This window comes from Mastacembelus armatus, chromosome 15, assembly GCF_900324485.2.
Source record: "Mastacembelus armatus chromosome 15, fMasArm1.2, whole genome shotgun sequence".
Lineage (NCBI taxonomy): Eukaryota > Metazoa > Chordata > Actinopteri > Synbranchiformes > Mastacembelidae > Mastacembelus > Mastacembelus armatus.
Genome location: NC_046647.1, coordinates 19453814 through 19471491, shown reverse-complemented (window position 1 = coordinate 19471491; position 17678 = coordinate 19453814). Strand labels below are relative to the sequence as shown.

Sequence of the window (17678 nt, the reverse complement as noted above, 5' to 3'; positions counted from 1 at the left end):
TTGACAGTATTAGGACAGAGAAACGTAGCAGCAGAGATGTTCCACTCTTCTCCATGTCAATGACTTTGTAAGGGTGCCTCTTGGACCAAAACACTATTCATTCCTGGTTTTGAGAAGTTCCATTGCAACTGCACTGAAAATGCTCAGCTAATACAACAAATGCATGAAACACATTAGACAACACCTTCAGGTATATTACTGTATCAAGAGTCATTATAAATTCCTTCATACTCCCTGATAACAGGAAATTTATCAGACTGATAATTCCTTCCGCCTCTTAGCCTATAAGAAGTTGGATTTTCTAATAAGCTGCATGCATATCCATAGGCGGTTTTAAGAAGAAGAAACCAGCACGACTCACCAATAAGGAGTACCAATGAATGACTTCCTCTTTGCTAGAGTTGCTGTGATCTGGGCTGATACACCAAAATCAGCTATGGAGAGAAAGAAAGAAGAGAGAGAGAGAGAAAGATGTAGAAGAGTGATGAATTGTAATTAGGGAGCAATAAATGATTATTATAAGCAAGACAGGAGAAAAACAGAGGAGAGACAGAAGTCAGTAAAAGACTATTTGTGTTTTTTTAAGCAGAAGTACACACAACGGCTTTGTGGGTTCCTCTCACCTAGTTTAACATAGCCGTTGTCTGTCAGGAGGATGTTGGCTCCCTGTCAGAGGCAAACACACTGGTCATGAGGCTCCAACACAAGAAATAACATTTCAAACATTACTAAATGTACAGTACATATATACAGTACAAATGTACATACACAATAGACAACTTCATTTTCACTGAGTTACATGTTCACTGTTCCCCAAACTCACCTTGATGTCTCTGTGCATTTTGCCTTTACTGTGTAAGTAGTATAAACCCTGAAAACAGAAATCAGACATCAGCTGTTGTTATCTGTTATTTGCATTTGCAGAAAAAAGGAAAACGACTCAATTTAAAAATATCTGAAAAAAGACAGTCTGTTGTGTTAAATGTTTGGGAGTCTGGCTTAATTTACAGAAGGTTAAACATATCCAGGATTGATGACTGGCTACAGTGTGCAATTCTAACACTGTACAGAATTTCAGTCATGACTTCAGTGTTTTAAATATAAATGAAAGGTAAGTATACTGCATACTCTACCTGCAGAGTCTCTCGTGACATGTAAGCTATTTGTGACTCTGACAAAGGCCCAGTTACTGGAGGAGTGAAACAAGCAAAAGAGGGACAGGCATAGAGAGAAAAGAGAGATGGGAGGATATCAAAGAACAAGTTTAAGCAAAAAAACAACAAAAAAACAAGCTAAGATCAAAATATTTGTATGTGCAGGTCAGTGCAGGTTCTCACCATGATAGATGTCCTGCAGGGAACCTCCACCACAGTACTCCATACTGATCCATAACTTATCTCTCCTGCGCATGCACGCACGCACGCACGCACGCACGCACGCACACACACACACACACACACACACACACACACACACACACACACACACACACACACACACACACACACACACATCAGTATACTTACACACAAACACATTTCACCCAAATAATTTTCCCTCACACAATTTCATCAGTATTTTTTTCAAACATACGAACATATATACTGTGGTAACAACTATGACTAAATGTTGTATCTGACACACACATGCACTCTTACCGGAGATAACTGCCAAAATAGGCAACGATGTTGGAGTGCTTACAGTCTTTCATCATTATAATCTCCTGCTGGACAACAGCAAAGTCCTCACCTGCCATAGAAATATAAGTGTGCAGACAGACATATGCACACACATGCGCACGCGCGCACACACACACACACACTTTTGTTATTACAGCAAGCATCTTAATTTGTGCTATAATATGCAGTTATTATTTTACAAAGCAGAAAAGATGGGATGTGGGTTTGTTCAGAGATTTTTGTTTGTGCCTGTGTGTCTGGCTAAATGAAGGGTGCAGTGCTAAAGGTTGAAGAGCAGTAGGGATGATTCAACATATTTTCCTTTTTCAAATTGCAAGTTTGAAGATCTTATTCATTAAGCAGTAGTTTGATGATTCACTTCCTCACTTCCTGTAACGTTTGTTTTTTTATGTTTTCTTTTCTTTAGTAGAAGAGAAGAAGATGCAAACCAGCAGCAAGGAAGGAAAATGGGAAAATAATGCATGAGGAGAGAGACAGTTTAGGACAGTGACAGAAGGATCTCCAAGAGTGGGTGAGGGCAGAGGGAGCGAGGGAGTGTAGAAAAAAAAGCTTTGTGAAAAAGAGTCTGGTGGGGAAAAGGACTGCAGACAGAAAAAAAAAACAAGAAGGAAGCTATAGTAATTAAAGCAAGATAAAGGAATAGAAAGAAAGATCAGATAACTCACCCGGTTCCAGTTTGATGACTTTGATAGCAGCCAGCTCTCCTGTGTTTACATTACGAGCCTAAAGAAGGGAGAGAGGAGAGGAGGTGAGTGAGTGGGGCCTTCATAACACAGCTAATATTGACTGTTCATATTCCAAGTGCAACCTGAAAGAGCACCACTTATCCAACACGCTATTTGCAACCAGTCCAACATCACCAGGACTCATTCATATTAAAAAACCAAGTGAAGTCTCCAAGGCCAAGAATGTAAAAGTTTGACTGTACGTGACATTGTAGAAGTATGTGTGAGAGAATGAGTGTGTGTGAGAAACATTTAAAGACCAAAACTTTCAATGTAAGAGACAAAACAAGTGCTTCCACGGTGTGAACAGCTTCGGAGTTATGTTCTATGTTTCTAGCCTGGTGGCTGTTGCTGTATTTTATAATTCTAAGGTTCCATGACTTCTGGTCTCAGTGGAGACACTGGCAGGAACTCTACATTCTGCCCTGATCCTGAGTGCAGCCTCAGCAGTGTATCTATTCAACATTAGGCAGGAAAATCATGGCCTTTTACATTCTGTTCACTTTATTGGGACGTTGTGACATATTGGAGGGTAAACCTTCAGTTTTATAAGAACATCCATGAAGCCTCCCACACTGGAGCAAACCCATTTTGACTTTAATGGCATCAGGAAGGAGCTTTTCTTTGAGACAAAAAAAATACAGACTTTTCATTACAGATTGAATTCTGACATCCTATTTACGAATTATGAATGAATGCCATTGTTAATATGTGGAGGGTCACTTGGACTCAGTTTGAATTAAATCCTACAAATACAAGACTGAACTGCATTCTACCAAAATACTCTTTTTAAATTATGCCAAAAAACGAGAAGTTCAGACATGCATGGGATTCCATGAAGTTTTGTGTCTGATGCACTTATGCATAATGTGCCAAGTGAACTGCAATGTCACTGATGAGCAGAGCTGAAGGGAAAAAGTGACACAAACAGAAACTCAAACTTCACCAAGAGATCACTGGATTACTGCCCTCACTGGTGCAGAAACTCAACAACAATGAAGAGACAAAATAAAACGTTCAAGGACAACTGCAGGAGAAAGAGCTGCACTAACTAATATTCATCTATGATATAACACGCTGAGAACAGGGTTTTAGGTTTATTTTTAAAGCTATGAATTATATGAATTATTTTCTGAGTTCAAAAAGAAAATCAAGTGAAGATGAACAGAGGAAGATAAGGAACGCCAGAGGCCGATGAGCAGCGAAACAAAGCTGAGCTGGGAGGGAGGAGAAACAAAGCGACGCTAAGAGGAAAGAAGAAGAGAGAGGCAAAGTGCAGAGCAGAGACAGTGTGTCTTCAGTCAGCAGACAAACCAGAGATGACTCATAGTGCTCAGTTAGTGGCAACAACACACAGCCCGACTCAACTTGACTGGTTGGCTGTTGTGAGTGAGCGACTGACTGAAGCCTGCCGTCTGGTGTAGCCATGGAACTGCAAATACGATTACCAGCCTATTCAAGTGCCAATAAAATCATAGTAACAGAAAGTTTCATGGCCCCAGCTGAAGGAGTAAAATGACACTGTGCTCATCTGGGCCAATCACAAAGTACACAACCATGTTCACAAACTTTCACATTGAATCTAACTCAGCTTTTACACCAACCAGAGCAAATCTAATTTGTTATCTTATATGATTCATGGACCAATTAATTACATCCCTCATGGGTGTAGTGTAATACTGACAATACCACAACACATCAGAACTATCCATGAATCTCAGAAAATTCCACTCAGCGATAGAGCAATGACTTAAGAAATGATCTGAGAAATAACAGAATTAAAAGCACTTATTTGTTTTCATTGTGGGAAAAACACGATTTAGAGACTATGTTTGAAATAACTTAATATTTGTCTACAAGGTGGCACAAAACAGACAGAGGCAAAATATGTCTGCAGAGACAAAGTACCAATGGAGAGACACAAAAAGACTATAGAGAGATGACAGGCCTTTTACATGTCTACATGTCATGATCCATCATCTCATAATCTGTCCTTGCTTAACAGTGTTTGATCTCCTGTCTTATTGACAGATTTTTGTTCAGTACTAAGTATTCAAGTGCAAGACACAGTGCCATAATGAGAATACACAAGGATCAATGAATTCAGAAATGCAGGCGTTAAGATGCGGCCCTTGAATATTGGAAGTATTTTCCATGTACTGTACCGCTCGGTCAGCAGCGGCTTGATGTGGGTTTCTACTGCACAGTGATGGAGACACTTAGCTCACATTCATCATTAACACTGCTATTGGGCTGCATGGGTGTGTGTGTGTATCACATACTCAGCATATGGCCAGCTCAGTGGAGGATCAGTGTGGCATTTCACTCTCTCCCCTCTCTCTCTCTCTCTGACCATGAAAAACAAACAAGAGCAACCTAAGCAAATGCAGCTCATCAGGCTAATTATCCCACTCAGCTTGAGCTGTAATCCTGCAACTATTGGTAGAAAAAATAAGGATGCACCATTTGCTTTTATTCCATGGGGGTTTGCCCACAGTGTTGTCCATTCTGTGCAAACTGGATTAATGACACACACATGCACCCTTTACAGTTAATCTGGTGTGTCAGTAGTCTGGGCAAGCGTCTTTTCTGATGTACCAAGGTCACAGGTCATGCCAGGGTGGTGGTCCCCTTGGCTGAGATGCTTTCACTTATGTTCTACAGTGATGGGAGTTGATGGGGGACTCCAGACTGTAGGACTTTTTTAGGATTACATAACGGCACACACTGCCGTACATTTCACAGTTTTTATGTTACGGCTGTCATATGAAAACCTTTAATTTCAGATGAAAAATTGTGTCTTTGCTTAAAAAGCATCTGAAATTTCTCCAAAAGGCTTTTAACTCAGCAACGTGCACCATCCACATCACTGTCTGTAGGAACAAGCATCCATTTCTCTGTATGAGAAACAAAAATGAGTTTGAAAATAGCATGACTCACTAGTCTTCATTTTGTCACTTGCCCAGAGAAGGCAAAAGTTTGCTTTTAACAACTACACTGCTCAGCTGTTACAAACAGAAGGGGAACAGATGAGGTGTTTCAAAACCGAAGAGCAGTGTATAAAATACCTACTCATTCAAAGAAGACACGTATCTCTTCAGTTCAGAAAAGCAGCATCAGTTAATGTTGACCAAAAACATTTTTGGTTCCTTTATTTTTTCTCACATGTCAGTGTTTACCAATATAGTGCAGGTCCTTCTTTTCATACACTGGAAATTCATCCATCCTGAGGAACTAAAACCCAGCATTTAATACTGTAATCCTTCTTTCTTAAACCAGGCTCGGACATTTCACACGTTTGGGGAACAAACAAAGCTTGTGTTTAAAAAAAATAAAATATGGACCTTTATACGCAGGTGCTGCCACACACGACATCTGATAAGATGACTGTGACCGATTCTCCTTCTGCTCCACTGACTTCAAGATGTGATAGGTAATATGTGTCACATACCAAAACCTCTTCACACACTGTTGTTATACTGACCCACCCAAACAGTGTGTATGTCTCTCTAGCACATAAAAAACACATCACAAGCATAGATTACTCTACTAGAGGATAAAACTGCAAATCATCCCATAATGGTACCAACCAAGACTGTTATCTTCAACCAAAAAGATTTATTTTTAATGTTGTACTTATATATACTTATATCTGTTTTCATAGAGGTCTTTTAAGGTGAACTTTAAGGAGGAATTGATTTTTTAGATGTAATGAATCAGGCTTGATGACACTCTCAAATCCTGTAATTCAGAAAAGTTCAAACCACAGAGTGGAAGTTTTGCAGTTTAATGCAGAAACGTATAGTTTGTGAGAGAGGCCCAGAGTCGACCCTGCAGAGAACTGCCACACTATTAACTGTCTCCACTGCAGATGTTTTCTTAAACAAGAGCTTATCCTTGCAAATATTCAATAAATATATTGATACAAGTGGCAGGATCTAGTTCATAGATGGTACTTTAAACAGCTGGTTGTGCCATGGCCACACTGACCTCGTCTTTTGTTCTAGGGCTGCACCGATCGATCATTTTTGGAGTCGAGTACTCTACCAAATATTTCCACGATTACTTGAATAATCAGATAAAATAGACTTTTGCATTTTGAAATAAAACTATCGTGTAATTCATGACAGTTACCTTGAAATGGTGTTACCTTGTATCGGCTCTGCTGGGTGAGCCGTTCTGGTCCACAACTGGATGCTTTAGGAGTCAGCTTATTTGGTGCATTGCTTACTTGCAGTTTAACATTAATTATTAATTAAGTTCACTACTTTGTTTCCAACTGGATGCTTTCTGTTCAGATGTTGAAATACTGACGAAGTGCTGGTGTGGTTCGCCAGTTCTACTTCATAATACACGCATTGCACCGTGTTGTCAGCCGGTCCGTGTGGAACAACGATCCCTAGGCGGAGCAGGTCCGATAACGCAAGTAAAAGTTATTAAACGAATACTTGAGGCAAAGAATTTGCTTCGAGGATTTTATGTAATCAAGTTCCTTGATTTACTTGAGTAATCATTGCAGCCCTATTTGTTTACATATTGATGCACTATTTAACCACTCAAACCCAGACTTAAATGTACTACAATGTCATTTACTGTGTAGGCACCAAGACAAATTCTTGCACACATTAACTATAGTTGGCAAACATAAACCCGCGTACCAGGTTAGAGACTAAATTTAGGATTTGAATCTAAGGATCTCAGGAAACTTTGCTTCAGAGCTTTTGTGAATGCAGGCAGAGCTCTGTATATTCACCTCAGTGAGAAAACAAATGGAGGAACAATGACAAAAACAGGATGGTTTTGAGCCAGCAGCTCTAACTGTGACTGTGACTCCATAGCCGTCTCTGCATGTGTGTCTCTGCATGCAACGATACAATCCTCTGTGTGTGTTTGCTGCGGCTTGCTGCTCTATCGTCTTCCTCTGCTGGAGCAGTGTGAAACAATAGGACATGAACACACACACGCACTGAGGAAGTGAGGATTCCTGCATTCCCGGACCTCAGCAGCTCAGCTGTGCCACGCACACTAAGGTCTGACCAGTGGAAATTGCAACCCCTATCAAATTTATTACTGTTATGCATGTCCCTACATTAGGGGCATGTGTATGTATAACAAAAAAGACACTTCAACCATGGACTAGTGATGGACATCTTCACCATTCGGTTCCTTTTATGGAGAGAGATGGGCCATACAAAACTCAAATCAACACAAATCAGCCATTATCTTATTTAACTCTACTTTCCTCTTCCTACACTACTTGATTTGTCATTAACATCTCTCCATCCCCAGCGAAGGTTGACACCTGCCACAACCTCTGTCACTCTGACAAAACAAGCCAGGAACCCTATTTAAACATCAGATCCTTCACATTGGTAAATACCTGGCTTATGCAATGTCTTGTGATGCACAGACAGCAAAGGCAGCCATTACAGCAGCAGCCTGGAGCAGGTTTTCATGGCAAAGTGCAACGGAAGAGTTGTCTCTTCTCCACCCCATGACAAATCAATTCAAATCGTATCTTTAACATCAGCAAGCGCGCTGGACTCCTCAACGTCAGACATTTGTCTTCCCTAGTCTGTTTCTTGTCTTCATTTTAAAGCATCACACACACCAGTCACACTGGTAAACTGATAAACATGCTGTTTACTGTCATCACGTTCAGGAATTCTGAGGGTTAACTGTTGCTGTCCACTGACATTTCAAGCCAGAAAAGTGAGAAAGGCTAATGCAGGTTAAGAAATTGAAAATCACTGTGCTGTCTCCTCCACTACAAGGAAAGTAAGGCGGCTTCTTTCCAGTATCGACACAAAGCTAAAGATTTGTGTTTAGGAACGGCAAATCAGATGTGAACAATCCTAGCTGGAGTTGTTTACAGTGGACCGTACAATGAGCCTGTCACTGACATTAGTAACCAAACTTAGTGATTACAATGATCACCAATCAATACAGTGTAAAAACTGACACAGTGTCCTTTTTATTAGATAGTCTGTGGCATGACTGTGAAGAAGCAACTTCAGAATTTCATTGAAATGGGAGAGTTTTGGTGCTACAGGATGATCTAATCCCCGTTAGTCTTTTCTCCCTGATAAAGATCCAATCCTGTGGAAAATCTCTGAATCTTCAGTATAAAAGCTGATCACTTTATTGTGTGAGCTTTACTGAGAGCTTCAAAAATGAACCATCATTGAGAAAATCAAAGATATTCAAAGATCATTCCTATAAGCACCGAAGTTTAAACCTGTGCTCTTATGGTCACTATCAGCCAAACCTCCTTTAGTGTCTCAGTCACAGAGGCAGGGATACAAACAGAGGAGAAAACAAGTTTGCAGAGTTCACACTTTGTTTCCTGCTCAAACATTCCTATCCAAGCCAAAGATTTTCACACGGCAGTAGAACCAAATATAGCCATCAGTGAGGTTTCCCAAGTACATGGTGCTTAGAAGCACATCCTTTAATCCAGAGGTCTCAGGTTTGAGCCCCCAAGGGTCCTTCAGCAAAACTCCCGCTGTTACTATGAACTACAGAATCAGCTATGTAATAATATCAAGGTTTCTACCAGGAAAGTGTAACATTATTTAAACACTCCTGTTCAATAGTAGAATATATGCACTTTGTAACAGCTTCTGAAGGTGTGTGAGTGCACATTAATCAGCTGCACGTTGTTTGGGAAAGATCTAGTGACCATGTTAGCTCTGACCTGCTGGGCTGGTGAAGAGACTGTGTCAGAGTTGAGTGTCTGCAACAAGGCAAGATACTGAACTTAAATTAGAAACAAACAAGATTAGCTGCAACAGGGAGAGGAGAAGGAAATAATAACAGGCAGCACTTTATGAATTAATGGCAGCTCTGTGTTTAAAAAGATGTGAAATCTTTCACACCTCAGGTCTTTAAAACACTTAACATTCTGGTAAATTACCAGTCTGGAGGTTAACCAAACATCATTTAGACCTATTAAAACATTTAATGAATCTCAAGTCTGTGCCTCTCCCTCGCAGAGTCCTGAAATTAGATTCCAGATCAGAACGCCTGCAACATAAACACATACAGAGCTAAGAGTTGGATGTTTAACTTGCATAACCTGACTAATAGAGCGATTACAGAGAAGTGATACGTCACTCAAGCAGTTAAGGCTAATATAACGCCTACAAAGAAGCAGAGAATTAAAAAAATGAGTTTGATATTTTGGATAAAAACTCGTTTTTCATACTCAGTGGTGGGCTGCTCTTGAGTTCCTCATACTTGATAAGATTACTATAACTAAATGCAGTGTTATCGGGGGACTTATGTTCCTGTGGATTTACAGCAGCCCAATCCTGCACAATGGTATTTAATTTTCTATGCTGCAGCATTACTTTATGGTTTCATGTATTATTTTAGACTTTGCATATGCCTTGTTGTGTTTCTATAACTTGATCCCAGGCTTTGGACCCCAGCACAGGGCCTTGGGAAGGTGTGGGACCAGCATCAGCTGCAGTGCAACAATAATCAAACATTCTGCACAGGCACAGCTCCTTGGTGTCTGTGACTAGTGTTTATTGATGTTACAACGTGAGTAGTAAAGATACGATAGGTTGTTGCAGCTTTGCTCATCGTGTTTGGCCAAACTAGATTTGCAGACAGGCAGCTGTCAGTCTCTTGTCAGGGCTAAACTGGACCGTTTTTCCAAGCAGCTCTGCAATATTAGGGCTAATGGTGAACCCGCTGCCTCGTGTGTGTCCCCGGGCATGCAGCAAATCACCGCTCCTTGTCTCGGTGTCACAATCTTTCCACAAAACAGCATAAAGCCTGGTTAGCTTCTTGGTGCTATCAGCTTATCAGCCCCGCTGCGTCCATTCTCGGACAGCTAACATGGCTACATGTTTATTATCGGACACGTCTTGTTTATCGTTTGTTTGTCTTAACCTCTACTAACTATTCACAGCAGGTTTTAAAACTAGCACAGTATACGACGTGTGAACAAGCATGTCACTATTTCTTTGTAACGACTCGAACTACAGTGAAAAACTAAATGTGATTTCTGCGCCTGAGCTCCGACTAACCTTAAAGGTTTACCGTCAACCCACAGTCAACGATACGTTAGCCGTAGTTATTTATGGTTTCTAACCAGCCAATCATTGTAACTGCTAACTCCCCCTACTGCTATAATGCTAAGCAGGTGAACAACGGATGGCCGTAATGTCGACAGTAACAATAACAACCACAAAACATCAGCCAGCACCAACCTTGGCTGCGTGTCCGATAATGGAATTAGGGGCACGGGTAGCAGATTAAGTAGCGCATCAGTAAACATCAACAGCGAAAACACGCGTATTTCAGAAAGGAACTAGTGATGGTTGTTTTCTAAAACATCGCTGATCATTTACAATTAAACCATATAGCTCAATCAGCTGGCTACACGTCTAACTGCTCTGTGTCCGATAATGGAACTCACTGCAGTTTACCTTGTACACATCTCCATACGTGCCGCTTCCTATCCTCTGGATCAGCTCGAAATCCTCCTGCGGATTCCGGCGGGACAGGTCGACACTGGAGTTCATCATTTCCACTGCCGATTACGGCGCCGATCGCGCACAGTTGACGAACCCCAACAATGTATGAAAAGGGATATTTTAAGAAAAACATACGGCGTCAGAAAATCCCAGACCGATCCCACTCTAGCTCCAACATGGCTTCCACTGCGCTCTGGGCATGCGCAATGGACCTCATGGCGTAGCCTGTGCATGGAGTCAGACCAGGAGCTGCTGAATTTAGGACATTTAACATTGGTTTGTTTTTAAGTAATTTAAAGCTACAAAGCAGTAAAAGCATTAATTGGCCATTTTCAATTTGTTTGTGCAAGTAGTTTTAAAAAGACCAGAGAAAAAACAAACCTATACTGAATCTAACTGATTAATTTCAACACTATTGGATGTGACACCATGTTTTTAAATCTGCACAGGAGCTAGAAACACAAAGTTTACAGTTAAAGGGGAAATGAATGAAAACACTAAGCCCTTTGAGGCCATGTCTGGCCCTTCAGTGTAAAAGTGGGCTAAGCAGGGCTAAACTGGCAGATGGCAATATTATGATTCTGCATATGGGGTCTGAACAGAAGTCCCTTTCCTGAAACCTTTTCAGCTGCCATTTCACGCACCTTAAAGGCTAGGACTAATGATATTCACTATTTTGCTTAGTATCAACAATGACCAGAAAACAACAATGAACTGATTCTACCAACCAGTCTTCTCACGATAAGAAATCCTGATATATTCCTCCATTACTTTGCCAAAAACTATTAAAACACTAGTGAGGCAGTTTCATTGGGTAACATCAGCATGAACATGAACTCAATAGTTTTATTTTTTGTAAATCTCATTACACATTGTTTGTTGTAAAAACAGACTAGAACACCAAATATGCATCTATTAGAAGCAGAAAGGCCCAATTTATACCTGTTTGACTACTGTTTTCGAAAATCTACAGTGCTCCCATTTTAGAAAATTATTGAGCCTCTTTAAAAACACTTAAACTACATATTTGTAAGATGTTTTTAAAGCTTTACTGTAAATCCTCCATAAAAACCAGTGAGCCAGATGAGATAGTTCGATCGCACAGTTTTAAGAGGAGAGTCTTAGAAGAACCAAGCATCAGCCTCAGGAATGGTAAAAAATCTATATTTCTCCATAAAACTTGCAATAAAAAACATCAGACAAGCAAAAAATGTTAAAAAGTAATTGTGTGAAATCTGTGGCCACCTGACAGCTATTTTCTGTGCTGACAAAGAAAACTAATTACATTGAAATGTAACTTCCATCAACACCAATCAAGCATCCCTCTTGACATATTTATGGATAAGTCCATCTATTGCGCCTAAGCTGACTCTCACAGTTGCCTGAAGCTTCAGGGAGGAGAGAGGGGGAGGCAGACAGTGTTGCAGCTCTGACTGAGGGCTTGTTTCTTGAGAAGACGAGGATTTGACTTTGCAGTGGATTTGGGAAGTCTGGTGCTTTGTCAAAGACAGAGGAGGGGATGGGCAGTCTCCTCCAGTGTGAGTCTTTGTTTCTTGGTTAGATGTTGGTCCAGCGTGTTTCTGTGCCAGGAGGTTTTTCAGGAGACAGGATAATTGAGGGCTCAGCAGGAGAACCAGGGTACCACCAACACAGAGGACTCTAGACATTCAAACATTTGTTACAGTTTTTCAGTAAAAACATAAGAGAGAGCAGTGGGAACTGGTTTCTGCTATTCACTGACTACTGACACACCAGATTAACACTGATAATGAAAAGTATTGTAAAGAGTATTAGGTTCACTGAAAAAACCACTGAAAAAAAAACAAACAGGGGCACAAACCTCTCCATCTCAGTGACAATGACTGGGAGATTGGCAGCCATGCTTGTTTTTGTGCCAAACTTCCTGCCAAACGGCAGGTCACAGACCACGGCATCGACACTGGCGCTGGGCAGAGGCAGCACTGAACACACAGAGGAGGCCAGACAAGCCAAGAGGTAATTTAATACATGACAGTGAGGTTCTCAGTCACCTCCCACTCACTGGTTCCCAACCAAAACATGCAGCTTTGCAGCCACTGTGAACTCAATAAACTAAAAAATAAAAGAGTTCAATTTTTAAAAAACATATATGGATTAAGTAAATCATCATCACCACCTTAAACATTTGATTCCGTTGCTTTAAGGCATTAATGATCCATTTGTAAGTTACACATGCAAGTTGAAGACACTTGGGCAGAGGCACACACTGAATGTCTCTTTGGTTATCAGCTTATTGGCAAAAATGGAAAAGGTTTAGTGACATCATAAAATTGTCATCACTGCAGTGTTGAGGTATCGTACCCATAGATGAAGCTTTCAGCAGGTGTATTCTGTTTCCCAGCTCTGCAAACTTTATGTTCTCTTTGGCTTTGTGCAGCTGTCCATCGTCAATGTCGATACCCAGGAAACAGGCAGCCTAAAGATCCCAGAGATCAGATCATAATCGTGGAGTAGCACCTGCATGCTACACATTATTACTCAAAAGTAAAGTGTATTAATCTTCTTCAATAATCTTCTAATACATTTTTAAAACAAAACCTCAGACATTTCCAATTAGACCAGAGATGACTTGTCAAATCAAATCAAATGATTTAAAAAACATCAGTTAAATAATATAAATCCTTAGTACAGAACTCAACAGTATTCTCAGCATTAACATACAGTACATATGAAATCAACAACTGCACAAGTTGTGCAATGATAGGTACCTGGACTGAACATTTATAGCTTTTTTAGATGTTCTCTTAAATTCCATAACTTTTTAAACCAATAAAGTTCAAATTTTCAGACATTTCTGCAGTTGACAGACACATAGGAACACTGTGTAGATTTCTGTCCTGACCTTGTGTTCCTGTGCTGCTTCTATTAGGATGGTTCCCACCCCACACATTGGGTCGACAACACAGAAACCTGGCTGGGAAACAGGAGAAAACATTCAGAAAGATGGCCACCTGCACCTGCAGTGCAACTGTGACTCAAGGGCAATATTACATCATATTCTGACCAGTGAGCATGCAAATGTATTAGCAAACAAACTGTTAAGTTATAGACAACAAACCTAAAGCTAAAGTCTAAAAATAAGTCAGCTTCAGGGTAGTAGTTTTAAGCTAAATGGTCACATTTAATGTGTTAAAACATTCCTTGATTTTTAATGATGTGCATATATAAACAAAATAAACATTTCAAAGTATTTTACTTATATTTACAGAGGAGATAAATATACACACTATAAAAAATACAGTAGCAGGCATCCAGCAACTGTGTGTTTTAGTACCTGTATCTGTGCCAGTGAAGATATAGCCCAGGCTACTGTGGGCCTCAGTCCTGTGGTTTTAATGTAACTCCGGTTAGCAAGAGGTAACCTGGAGGAGACAAGTGAGGTAATGTTATATAACAGACAGCTCATCATATTAATAAAAGTTGTGATATGAAACAGGTTTACTGAGCAATCAGGGCTAAAACCCCTGTGTTTGTGAAACATAGATGTTCATACACATATAGCGTGATGCGCTGTTTGTAGGAGTCTGGGTTCTGATTATAACATGAGGCTTGTGGTCACAGCACAGAGAAATTGCAGAAACAATAGTTTTAGAAAAGCTACAAACTCTGCAAACAGCTGCACCATATATGGCTGTTACACACTATGTTTAAACTTCCTTCTTTTGTAGATATTTTGATGGTCACTCCAAAAACGTATATAGCAATTATTAATTACTGACAGAGAAAGACTTTGGGTCAGTTACCTGGTCAGTGGAATCCCCAACAAGCAGTGGTCATCACTCAAATTAACATTTACCTGCAGAATAAAACAAACAGCTAATAATGCTATATTTGAAAGGACAAACAAGAGAGTCTCAGGAAGCCAACACCACAATCCAAAGACAATACACTTACGAAGACATGCAGAACATTACTACATTACTACAACCACATTAACTATAACCAATATGATTAGGAAGATAGATCACCACAGTAGTAAAAAAAAAAAGTTTACCTCCAGCTGTGGATTCTTCAGATCAGCCTTCCAGCCCATCAGTCTGCTCACACCTACTCCAATCACTTTGCTCACCTCCTGTATTTGTATTTGCAAACATTTCATTCCTCTTAACCTAATATACACATGTATAATGTACTCAGGCCTCCAGTGAATATGGATGCCTGTTTCTATGTGTCTGACTAGATGATGTGGACTATTTCTCACTTTGTACAATGTATACAGTTTGATGAGATGGATGTATTTTTTCAGCCTCACAATGTGTACTATTAAGATCTTCAGAAGCACACAGAGCAAACTATGTGTGTTTTAAGTCTTTTATTACTTCTTCATATATACACCTATCAGAGACAATATTCTAACTTTATAATGCTTTTTACATCTGCATTTTAACTTCTACTACCTGTGTGCTGTAGTATCGGGACAGAGATCCAGTACACTTGCAGCTGATCCTAAAAGTTGCCGGCTCTGGTTTTATCCTGCAGGATGGCAGTAGTGTCTTAGGTCCTCCAGCAACCTTCACTTTATTACAAGGACACAAACATGAAAAGATGGGAGGATGTAAAGAAGCAATACAAAACAAAAACTAAAAAAATGTTAAACGTCTACATACAAATTGACCATATTACCATTGTCTGTACTTTCTGCAGCAAAGTCCTCTGCCATGTCACTCATCCTCCTTCTGCTACTGTCCACACAGTGGTGTAGTCTGGGTGTTGTAGAGTCACAAATTGATTCTTTGTCACTGTCTCCTGATATCATTCCATATGTACCACTTATCACTCCTCTCTCATCTTCTTCATATCTTCTTCTTTCCTTCTCAGATGAACAGTCTTTCTCCACATTCTTCTCACTACTAGAGTGTCGAGCTGCATCCCTCCATACCTCCTTCTCTTCATCATCATCCCTCTTTCTCTTTTTCTCCAATGTGTGAGCTTCAGTGCAAGGTTCTACACTTGTCTCTTCCTCAGTTTTGCTTTGCACATCCTTCACTTTGTCAACCTCTCTCTCTTCTTCCTCTCTCTTTCTCTTCTTTTCCAGTGTGTGTGCTCCATTTTCTCTGACAGCTCTCAGCCTCCTGTCTGCACTGTCCTCCTCCATCTGCTCTCCTGTAGTTTTTCTTGTCTTCATATCGCTCTTCTCTTCCCTCTGATCTTTACTCCCTGTCCCCTCCTCCGTTGACATTCCCAGGGCAGTAGTTCCTCTGACCTTCTGTTGTAGCTCCCCCTGCAGGCGGCTCCAGGTCAATACAGCCTTTGTCCATTGATTCTTGTCATCCAATAGTCTGGACTGCAGAACAGTGGCTGCCTTCCCTATGAATATCAATATGATTAAGCACTAAATTGCAAAGAGTTTGTGCTTCAAATAAACATACTTTTAAGGCACCAGAACTAAAACACAGGTACACAATTTAATATCTGTTAAGTTATCTGTCATGTTTTGAACATGTATGCGTGTATTTGATGTGTCAGCTGGGCACCTGGGCTGATGTGGGCCGACAGTCGCACAGGTGAGTCTTCTTTCAACAGGAGAAAAAGTCTCTCTGCAGCCTTCAGCTCGCTGATTCTGTTGATTGTCGCAGAGGAATTGAACAACACTTTACCTGGTATCTGGCACACCTGGACATACACAACACCAAAAAGAGCAGGCCAGTGTTTAAACATTCTACCCTGTAGCCAAAAAAATCAACAATTTAATAAAGCCCTAATGATTTATGAGTAACAAATAAATCAAGTGACATATTAGTAGAGACTTCAGGATTTCCTGTCGTCCTAAACAGAGTTCAATGCTGCTAATGTCCATGAATAATAAAGCAATTCCATAATTAAAACATTGATCTTCAGAGAGTTAACTAATATTTTACAAAATAAAATCCATATATTGATCATGACACAAAAAGCCTCAAATTTCCTTGGGGAAAAGATCCTTTATATCTAATTTAAACTACACACGACTGCAGGATTTATTTATTTTCACTGTCAATAAGCTTAATGATTAACATATTTTTAACGTGATCGATGATTTGTCCAATAGTCCACAGTGGGTTCAGTTCATCAAAGGTACATCACATTTGAAAAGCTGAAGACAGAAAACGACTTTTCTTTAAAAAACGACAGAAACAACTGATCAATCATTAAACTATCCGATATAATTCGACTGAATTATTGATCCACTAATCACTGCAGGTAAGAAACACTCACATCTTCAGCTGCCAGTTTCCTCGTCACCTCCTCGGTTAAAAAAGGCTCCATGCCGTTCCCGGCGGTGCAGTAATAGCGAACTAAGCCTCTTTCACTTCGCGGTTCAGTCATTTTACAGTAAAAGTGTAAATGTGTCAACAAATGAAAACGTCTAAATAAAAACCGCCATAGTGTCTTCTGTTTACACCGGAAACGGAAGTACGTCAACAGCGTGCATTTCCCCTCGTGGCCAGCAGGGGTCTCTCTTCTACAGTGGGAAGAATAAAAACTGGTTTCACAAACAGAAACAATTTGCATGTTAATCGTTATATTTGTCACATATATGAATGTAATTATGTGTCAATGGGGCTCAGAGTTGTTGCAATCGATTTTCTTTGTAATAACACCATGATAATGAGCATGATGGGATACAGCAGCACAAAGGCCACAACAATAAGCCTTCAGTTTGTGATTAATTATAATACATCGATTTAAATGACAGATTATATTAGATCAACATTATTGGGTCTTCTATAGCAGTCAGCCCATTA

At 40.1% G+C, this 17678-nt stretch overlaps 2 protein-coding genes across 17 annotated transcripts in view; both read right to left on the bottom strand.

Moving 5' to 3' along the window:
• The window catches only part of LOC113131590 (mitogen-activated protein kinase kinase kinase kinase 3-like), a 33611-nt gene extending 22515 nt beyond the window's left edge, over window positions 1-11096 (bottom strand). For all 14 annotated transcript variants that reach the window (XM_026309013.1, XM_026309016.1, XM_026309014.1 and 11 more), the window contains exons 1-8: window positions 10867-11096; window positions 2366-2423; window positions 1659-1749; window positions 1338-1402; window positions 1134-1189; window positions 824-871; window positions 624-666; window positions 362-434 (exon numbers count right to left, since the gene is read on the bottom strand). In XM_026309013.1, the coding sequence (XP_026164798.1) occupies window positions 362-434; window positions 624-666; window positions 824-871; window positions 1134-1189; window positions 1338-1402; window positions 1659-1749; window positions 2366-2423; window positions 10867-10965 (533 nt within the window). In that variant the 5' untranslated portion in view covers window positions 10966-11096. The remainder of the gene's footprint in view (window positions 1-361; window positions 435-623; window positions 667-823; window positions 872-1133; window positions 1190-1337; window positions 1403-1658; window positions 1750-2365; window positions 2424-10866) is intronic.
• A 961-nt stretch (window positions 11097-12057) lies between these two features.
• On the bottom strand, window positions 12058-17329 carry thumpd2 (THUMP domain containing 2). 3 transcript variants are annotated; one of them, XM_026308496.1, is made up of 11 exons: window positions 17149-17329; window positions 16428-16566; window positions 15577-16260; window positions 15351-15469; window positions 14948-15025; window positions 14697-14749; window positions 14228-14315; window positions 13796-13867; window positions 13255-13369; window positions 12755-12875; window positions 12058-12573 (listed from the first exon to the last, which is right to left on the bottom strand). In XM_026308496.1, exons 1-11 carry the CDS (start codon window positions 17257-17259, stop codon window positions 12228-12230), a joined length of 1926 nt encoding a protein of 641 aa, XP_026164281.1. In that variant the 5' UTR covers window positions 17260-17329; the 3' UTR covers window positions 12058-12227. The 3 variants fall into 3 exon arrangements, with proteins under 3 accessions (XP_026164281.1, XP_026164284.1, XP_026164283.1); XM_026308499.1 differs by having other exon boundaries at window positions 16428-16513; window positions 17149-17271; XM_026308498.1 differs by lacking the exon at window positions 14948-15025.
• Between the last annotated feature and the right edge of the window lie 349 nt (window positions 17330-17678).